This window comes from Ammodytes marinus, assembly GCF_949987685.1.
Source record: "Ammodytes marinus genome assembly, chromosome: 9".
Taxonomy (NCBI): Eukaryota; Metazoa; Chordata; class Actinopteri; order Uranoscopiformes; family Ammodytidae; genus Ammodytes; species Ammodytes marinus.
Window position 1 is genome coordinate 29,408,121 of NC_137213.1, and position 9,782 is coordinate 29,417,902.

Consider the following 9,782-nt stretch of genomic DNA (forward strand, 5'->3'; position numbering starts at 1 on the left):
CTAATCAATGTTCTTTGTTTAACCAGGTAAAATAATTAGGGATTAAAATCTCTTCCAAGAGTGACCTGGCCGAGAAAGCGTCATGGCTGATTTAGATGCAAATAATTACAATCAAAATAAATTAAAAATATAATCAAATACAATTCAAATGACCAAGTCTTTTCTGTTTAAGATTCTATAATCACCTTTCTCATCAGGAAACGAAAAATCATTCAGATTTGATATAATCTTTGCAGTATCTTAAGTATATGTTTTATAATTAAATACAATATAAAATATTCTTAATCTGAAATGGTAATATCAAGATTTATGGTAAAACTGAATTGCTTGGTGCAACTTTGGTCATGTAAATAAGACCTCTTCCAAAGGTGCAGTTGTTGTTTTTAATGTCTCTAAAATCTGCATTTGTTAGAAAATGTTACACACATTAATTATATCAACATAAACGTAGCATATAAACATGTAATGCATTTTAGTAAAGTTCATATTAAAATGTTTGCTAAACTAATTAAATGTAGTTGGCACTCTGTTTATAAAATTAGAGACAGCAGGGGGAGCCAGACACACACAGACACACACACACACACACACACACACACACACACACACACACAAACAGACACATACACAGAGACATTAGTTAACATGAACACTGGACTTGAATGGAAAGGAGTAAAAGTTCCTAAACTCTCACATGTTCTTCAACTGCTTGTGATGAAACCCTGGAATAAAAACAACAATAAAACTATTTTTTCAGTTTTTTTATTCAGGATTTAAACCATTGTTTTCACAACCCATCAGTAAAGTCTGTTCAATGATTTCATGTACAGAGTTTTCATGTACAGAGTCACTTCAATCACACAAGCAGTTAGTTAGAGCAGAATCTCAGCTACGTCAAAGAAAATAAAAATTAATCTCCTCATTGATAATAATCATGATAATACAACTTTTATAAAACCTAATTTACCTAGATTATAACAACATTTTGCCTACCAAACAAATAAATCTTAATGTTATTATAGATTATTTTTTTCTTTTCTTTTCTTTTCTTTTCTTTTCTTTTCTTTTCTTTTCTTTTCTTTTCTTTTCTTTTCTTTTCTTTTCTTTTCTTTTCTTTTCTTTTCTTTTCTTTTCTTTTCTTTTCTTTTCTTTTTTTTTTTTTACAAATGTACAAAGTGCTTAGAACCAAATATGGAGGATTAAGCACGGTCTGGTCCTTTCCGTCTTAAGACCCATACAGTAGAAGAGAAACAATAAACTACTAATACATCAATACAAATCTTAAACAAGTTTCATTGTTCATTCAGAGAAATGTCAGTTCAGCTAAAATAAAGTCCCCATGAGCAGTGATAACCTCCGAGGCTAAACAGACACAAAAAGACACTCAAACATTTACACAACAACAAAAGAGAAAATGTCAAAGTCCCACCCGTCATGTATGATTGACAGCTGATATCTACGCAGTGAATAAATGCCTCAACAATCGGCTCTCAGCAACAAGCAGTACACAAAATAAGTTTTAGGGTCAAAACACAGAGTTTAACTTACTGTCCCTTAAATGACTTCTGTCTATTTGAGTTGAATGAACTCTGCAGTCTGTCCATACCAGAATTCAAACCCAACTCCAGCGTAGAGTGGCTGAGTGAATCTGGTGTGGTGTCTGTGAATGAGAGTCATAGTTTCAGAGACGCTGTAGAAGGACAGAATGCCTGCACTGTGATCCAGGTACACTCCTACTTTGTTATACAGAGGACCTAAGACAGAGAAACGGCCTTTTTTGAACACAAAGCTATAACCATTTGTTTGACAATCTAATGCCCAAGAGTCAATGTGTCCAAATCCAGATCCATATCCATCTCTGTTGATACTCTTGTATGCGACTGCTACACAAATTTTCTGCTGTTTCTTGTAGTATTCCACCTCCCAATAACAACGCCCAGTCAAACTCTCCTTACTCAGGACCTGACGACATAGGGTGAATCGGTCTGGGTGATCAGGATAAGGCTGTTTTTGTATTGATGTTGCTGTTCTGTTCCCCTCAGATAATACCAGCTCTGTGTTTGCTGTGTTTGGATCCAGTGTGATTTTACGTAAATATTTCAGGAAGTCAGCTCTGGTCGTGGGATCTGGTTGTGACAGTAAAACATCCACTTCAGTCCCTGTCCGTAATATGTTTTTCCATGTCTTTCTCAGGACGTCCTGTAGTTCATCTCTGACTTCTGACACAGCCGTAGTCACGTCATCAAAGAAGCTCATAGGACTGAGGTCGATGCTGGATGAGTGTGTAGCTCCACTGAGTGGTGGCAGTGAGCGGTAGTCTGTTAGAAACTGGTTGTGATCCTCTGTGAGTGACAGCGTCTTCAGCTCAGCGTCTTTCCTCTTCAGCTTAGTGATCTCCTGCTCCAGCTTCTCCTGAAGATCTTTGACTCGACTCACTACAGTTTCCTGTTGGGATCTGAGCTGCTGCTTCACATCAGAGCTTCTTTTCTGGATGAGACAGATCAGCTGAGTGAAGGTTTTCTCACTGTGCTCCACTGCTTTATCAGCAGAGCGATTGATAGCCTCCACCTCCTGCTGAAGCATATTCACATCTTTCTCTCTGTCCTGGATTCTCTGCTGGATTTCTTGTAGACCCTCCTCGAGCTCTTTCTCCCTCTCAGTCCTTTCTGCTGCAGTGGACACTATCTTCATCACTTCATCATGACAATAGCAGAGGTTTTCCTGGAGCTTTTTGGAGGGCTTCATCAGCTTGTGTTTCTTTAATGGAGCCACATCGTAATGAGGCTGGAGGTGATTATCACAGTAAGAGACCATACAGACCACACAAGTTCTGTAGGCTTTCAGTTTCCTCCCGGAGCAGAAATCACAGGCCACATCTTCAGGTCCAGCATAGCAGTGTTCAGCAGGAGCAGCTTGGAGTCCAGTCTTCTTCAGTTCCTCCACTACAACTGCTAACATGGTGTTTTTCAGCAGCACAGGCCTCGGTCTGTAGGCCTGCCTGCACTGAGGGCAGCTATAGCTTCCGTTCTCACCCTCTTCATCCCAGTAGGTTTTAATACAGTTCATACAGTAGCTGTGTCCACAGGCGACAGTCACCGGATCCCTCAGTAGATCCAGACATATCGAACAAGAGAAAGTTTCTTGGTCTAGCTGAGCTCCTTTCTGCGCCATTTCACCTCTCAGTGTGAGAGACTGCCTGAGTTCCACTTCCTCAAAACTGCAACTAGTTTTAGCTCTGATCTGAACATGTGTGAGCCTGTCAGCTCACGAATCAAGCTTGCTGAATTCCAGGAAAAGGAACGGCTCTTGACTTCCCACTTTTGTTACAGTGAAGCTCCATTTACCATCATGTAAAAACATGTTCTTACTAAAACTGCAGAGAGGAGCTTCAGCATCCACTTAACTAAACAACTTATCTTATCAAGCAACACACAAGACCCTCTTGATAAATTCCAACGGTTGACCGTCACTCACTGGATCCCTTTTAGAAACTGTCAGTAGTTTGAAACATGTTGGAGACTATTGATGTCTTCCTTAACTTCACAGAGATAACTGACTTTTTTTAAAAAAAAGGGACTCAGAGATTGTATCTGCACATTCAGTTGTTTGACTCTATTTAATATCATGTAAAAACACATTCTTACTATAACTGCAGAGAGGAGCTTCATCATCCACTGCATCCCTTGTTAGAAGGATGACGGCGCCCTCTTGTGTTGGGCATCAGTTTTCACTGTTTAGTTGTTGACCTGCTGTGTTCAGTGTAGAAAGCATTTGCAAGCTTCATACAACACAGGAGTCAAATTCTGTAACACTATTGCTGCATTCATGTCACATGGGAAATATTGTAGAAAAGAGTTTCAACTTTAATATACGTCACATCAGCTCGCTGGTTGTAAATAGTATTTGTTTTTGAGAGTTGAGGCCATAGGTTCAAATGTTGTTGAATTCTGATTAAACAACATATCAAAACTTTTTACCAAATGCAAAGAATCACATGTTCATTTTGTGACTGTATGACTGGACCTGACATAAGCTGCACATTTTCAATTTGTTAAAATAGTTCACTTGTACAAGCTGAGTAATTCACTGTTTGTGTGATGACCGAGAACAAAAACAATCTTCATCAACCATAAACTTTTCGTTCTTAATGATCAGCATTTTATCAGCATTTTATAGGCTATGTACATTATTTTGATTATTAAATCATTCTAAAAGTATGTCTGTACTGTAAAGGTTGCAACAACATTTCCTGTCATGGTGAAATAAATCAACCACCGCTGTCGAGAACCCCAATCATGACCGTTTCAGATGAATTTGTATGTTGAGGATAAATTACAAACCCTCTTGAAAATCAAAATATACAGTTTAGGAGAACATACGTATGTTGTCTGTTTAGGATTCTATCATCAAATGTTCTTATTAGGAAACAAGAACATTAAGATTTAATATAATCGTTGCATTATCTTAAGTATATGTTTTATAGTTTTATACTTAATATTCTTATTTTGAAGTTGACATACCAAGAATTGCTTAGTGCAACTTTGAAAAATGGAAATAAGACCACTCCCAAATGTTGTTTGCAGCTGTCGTTCTTGTGTCTCTAAAAATCTGCATTCTTAGCAAATGTTACACACATTAATTATATCTCCATAAACGTAGCATATAAACATGTACATTATACATTTAAGTGAAGTTCATATTAAAATGTTTGCAAAACTAATTCAATGTAGCTTGCACTGTTTATAAAATTAGAGACAGCAGGTGGAGCCAGACACTCACACAGAGACATTAGTTAACATGAACACTGGACTTGAATGGAAAGGAGGAAACGTTCCTCAGTTAAACTCTCAAATGTTCTCCAGCAGCTTTTGGATAAAAACCTGGAATAAAAACAACAAGAAAACACTTTTTTAATTTTTTTTATTCAGGATATACAACTTTGATAATACAACCCATCAGTAGTCTTTGTTTAAATCAGTCTTGTTCAACAATTTCATGTACAGAGTCACTTCAACCACACAAGCAGTTTGTTAGAGCAGAATCTCAGCTATGTCAAAGAAAATAAAAACAACATCTCCTCATTGATAATAATCATGCTAATAACCTTTTATAAAACCTCATACTTCCTCATTTGTACCTAGATTAGAACAACTGTTTTGTCTGCAAACCAAATAAAAGTAAATATGACAATAGATTTCTTAACAAATGTACAAATATCTCTGAAAATATATCTAGGATAAATGAAGGTGTGCTATCTCTCTTATGACCCATGCAAAAACCAAAATACAAGTCCATCCATAAAAGTATTCAACAACCCTTTAACCCCTCTGTAACCCACTGTTTCTCAAATGACTTCTCTCTATTTGATTTTAACAAACTCAGCAGCGGCTCCCCAAGTTTCAAGACTAATTCCAGCATAGAGCGGCTGAGTGAATGTGGTCTGGACTCTGTGTAGGAGAGTCATCTCCATGGTTTCAGAGACGCTGTAGAAGGACAGAACACCTGCCCTGTGATCCAGGTACACTCCTACTCTGAAGGAGTCTTCGGAGGGCAGAGGGCAACCTGAGAGGGGAGTACGGCGGCAGTTGTACCAGAATGTATGCGCGTCTCTAATAGAACTTAATGCCCAAGAGTTGTCATTTCGTCCGAATCTACATCCATTCCGCCTTCCCTCTCTACCGATATTCTTATATGCGACTGCTTCCTCAACCTCATACCCTGTCCACGCCACCTCCCAGTAACAACGTCCAGTCAGACTTTCTGCACTCAACACCTGAGGATAACCAGTGAATCTGTCTGGGTGACTAGGATAATGCTGTTGTTGACCCTTGTATGTTACTTTTTTGTTCCCCTCAGATAATAACATATATCTCCCTGCTGTGTTTCGATCCAGTGTGAGTTCACGTGAATATTTTAAGAAGTCAGCTCTGGTCGTGGGCTCTGGTTGCGGAAGTAAAACGTCCACTTCAGTCCCCGTCAGTGAGATGTTTGTCCATGTCCCTCTCAGAACGTCCTGTAGTTTATCTCTGACTTCTGACACAGCTGCTGTCACATCCTCAAAGTAGGTCAGAGGACGGTTTTTGGTGCTGGGTAACTCTATAGATCCACTGAGATCTGAGAGTAAGGAGTATTTTTGTAGAAACTGGTTGTGATCCTCTGTGAGTGACATCATCTTCAGCTCAGCGTCTTTCCTCTTCAGCTCAGTGATCTCCTGCTCCAGCTTCTCCTGAAGCTCTTTGACTCGACTCACTTCAGTTTCCTGTTGGGATCTGAGCTGCTGCTTCACATCAGAGCTTCTTTTCTGGATGAGACGGATCAGCTCGGTGAAGGTCTTCTCACTATACTCCACTGCTTTATTAGCAGAGCGATTGATAGCTTCCACCTCCTGTTGAAGAACCTTCACATATTTATCTCCATCCTGGATTCTCTGCTGCATGGTTTTCTGACTCACCTCGAGCTCTTTCTGCCTCTCAGTCCGTTCTGCTGCAGCTGACACTGTGTCGTGGCCTTTGTGTTCATCCACAGAGCAGAGATAACAGATACACTGCTGATCAGTGCGGCAGAACATCTTCATCACCTCATCATGACGAGAGCAGATGTTCTCCTGGAGCTTCTTGGAGGGCTCCACCAGCTTGTGTTTCTTAAAAGCAGGAGATTCATAATGAGGCTGGAGGTGTTTCTCACAGTAAGATATCATACAGACCAGACAGGACTTGATGGCTTTCAGTTTTCTCCCAGTGCAGACATCACAGGCCACATCTTCAGGTCCAGCGTAGCAGTGATCAGCAGGAGCAGCTTGGAGTCCAGTCTTCTTCAGTTCCTCCACTAAAGCTGCTAACATGGTGCTTTTCTCCAACACAGGCCTCTGGGTAAAGGCTTTTCTACACTGAGGGCAGCTGTAGATTTCCTTCTCATCCTCTTTATCCCAGTGAGTTGTGATACAGTTCATACAGTAGCTGTGTCCACAGGCAACAGTCACCGGATCCTTCAGTAGATCCAGACATATCGAACAGCAAATTATCTCTCGGTCCAGCTGAACTCCTCTCTGCGCCATTTCACCTCCTAGTGACAGCGACTGTCTAAGTTTCCCCTCCTCAAAACTGTAACTCGTTTGAGCTCTGCTCTGAACAACATGTGTTTGTTCAGTTAATGGGGCCTGTCAGCTCACACACGTTGGCCACACCCATCTTCAAACTGTAGATCTAAAGGGGATGGAACAAAGCAATACAGAGTGTAGCTGGCTGTTATTTTTAGAGGAATCAAGAGGGAGTGTAATCAAGATTTGCTACATTCCAGGAAAAGGAACGGCTCTTGAATGAACACTTTAGTTTTGTCATTTACAGTGAAGTTAAAAAGCTGCTCCACTTTTCAAAACATTTACCCTTTCCTAACATCTTACACTGTAAATGTCACTAACACTTTAAGATGTTAGTGAAATTTAGTGAAGTTTATATTAAAAAAGTTTGTGAAAATAATTCAACATAGCTTGTTCTCTGTAAATACACTAAAAAGCAGGAGGTGGAGACAGACACACAGAAAGACAGCATCAGGAATCATGAACTTTCGACTTCAGACCTCAGTTAAACTCTCATGTTAGTTTCAAATGTTATCCAGCATCTTTGGATTAAACACTGGCATGAATACAAGAAGGAACACTTTTTTTCCTGTTTGTTTATTCAGGATGTAAACCTTCAGTTCCCTTTAGGAAAGTCTGTTCAATTACATTTGTTCTGTGATTTCATGTACAGATTCACTTCATCCACACAATTGTTTTATTTAACAGAATCTCAGCTATGTCAAAGAAATAATATAGTATGTCCATGTACATGCAACTGCTTCCTCAACTTCATACCCTGTCCACTCCACCTCCCAGTAAGCAGAAAGAAAGAGGGAGGGGTTACCGAGCTTTGCACCAATTCCAGGAAGAGGAACAGCTCTGTGAATTAACACTTTCCCTGCCTTCCAAATCACATACTTTTTATTTTTACTACACTACATACTAAAGTACAGAACAGTTTTAGGGCCACAGGAGAGATCAGATCAGGAAGTTTTTTTTCATTATGTCAAGAAATGTCAAGAATAAAGACGAATACTGCAAAATGCTATTGGAGTTAGTGGGGCATGTATGTATTTTCAGCATAATACAATTGACTTGCCTGTATTGGGATATATTAAATCTTTTTCTGGCATACTAAATAGTAGGGAAGCATTGGTATTGGAACGCAGGGTTTGTTTCCTCTTTTAAAATAAAGCTGCAGCTAAAAAACTGCTGAACATGTTGTTGCTTTCAGACAGTTGGTTTTTCTGATGTTGGTTCTGATTTCACTGAATGCAGCATTTTATATGGATATTATTTTGATTGACAGGTACAGGACAGTGCTAATAAATATAGAATCATGCATTTATTCAGTTTTCCTTATGTGCGAGTGGCACTTTGCAAAAGGTGGCACATATTTTAATCATGTAACTTATCTGCAGCAGTGTCATGAGGAGAGTGTGTTTAAGAAATTGATTTTAAACTGTTATCAACAACACAAAGACACAACTGATAAGTTCCAACCTTTGACCATCTCTGGATCCCCTGTCAGTAGTTTGAAACATGCTGGTACTGTGGTTGATGTCCGCCTTAACTTCACAGAGATGACTGACTCTGTTTTTAAAAAAGCCACTCAGAGATTGTATCTGCACCTTATGTCAACTAAAAAAAACTCTTCAGAAACAAAATATTGAATTGTTATGAGCTGGAGCAGTGAATTTATGTTTTGCTGTTTTCTGTTTGATGGTTTTCGTACATTATTGTCTAGTCCAAAAGTTTTGATTTGTTTTAACCCACGAGCTAAACATCATAGACACTGATTGATTCAAACTAAACATTTATCATTTCTTATTAACAACTATAAAAAAATGAGAGGGGGTAGGACCAGAAACGTTTTTCTTAACTTCTTCCTATCCCTTTTGAACATGAACTATATTATTTGAGTTATGTATTTGTGGCTTAGGATCCTGATCCCATTTGTTTGTTTTTTAATTTATTTATTTCCTTTTTTACTGCTCATTCGTTTTATTTTGTCTGTTCAATACAGAAGAAAAAAAAACTTCATTAACCATTATGTATGACACAATGCACGTTTAAATGGAAGGTTTTTATCATCCTAAAATAATGCTCTTACCAAAACTGCAGAGGATCTCCTAACTCCACTACATCCCTGATTTGCAGGATGATGGCGCCCTCTTGTGTTGGACATCAGTTTTCATATTTTAGTTGTTGACCTGCTGCGATGTTCACTGCAGAAAGACATGTACACACTTCACTGAGCATTTGCCAACTTGAAACAACACAGGAGTCAAACCCTGTAACACTAATGTTGCATTCGGGTCACATGGGAAACATTTTAGAAAAGAGTTTCCAATTTAAAAATATGTTCCTGTGTTCACTGCATAAATACATGTAAACACTTCACTGAGCCTTTGGCAGCTTTAAAGAGCATCTGTAAAGAGAGATTGAAATATACAGTATACACTATCACACTATGTCTGTGTGTTCATAGGAGTCAGTTTTTAACACTGGTGCTGCATTCAGGGAACATGAGAAAGATGGTAGAGAAGAGTTTCCCAGTTTATAAATATAATTCATATCAGCTCTCAGGTTGTAAATAATGTTTGGAAATGTGAGATTTAAGGCCACAGGTTAAAACTTCTGTGACTTGTTCTGATGTAACAACTTGCATGAACTGAGTATTTCACAGTTTATTTTTGGACAGTATGTATCCAACTAATCAAGG

At 38.8% G+C, this 9,782-nt stretch overlaps 1 protein-coding gene across 1 annotated transcript; it reads right to left on the reverse strand.

The window, feature by feature from the left end:
* Window positions 1-752: 752 nt before the first annotated feature.
* LOC307255459 (uncharacterized protein) lies at window positions 753-7,154 on the reverse strand. Its single transcript, XM_080034143.1, has 2 exons — window positions 5,363-7,154; window positions 753-3,240 (listed from the first exon to the last, which is right to left on the reverse strand). The coding sequence occupies exons 1-2, from the start codon at window positions 7,052-7,054 to the stop codon at window positions 1,570-1,572; spliced, it is 3,363 nt and encodes a 1,120-aa protein (XP_079890269.1). The 5' UTR covers window positions 7,055-7,154; the 3' UTR covers window positions 753-1,569.
* Between the last annotated feature and the right edge of the window lie 2,628 nt (window positions 7,155-9,782).

What these genes read in the sequence shown, in the direction of transcription:
- LOC307255459 (XM_080034143.1), bottom strand. Translation starts at nt 7,054, where the DNA reads ATGGCGCAGAGAGGAGTTCAGCTGGACCGAGAGATAATTTGCTGTTCG. An exon ending in CTGAGTTTGTTAAAATCAAA is followed by an intron (nt 3,241 to 5,362) that starts TAGAGAGAAGTC and finishes ACACATGTTCAG; the next exon opens with ATCAGAGCTAAAACTAGTTG.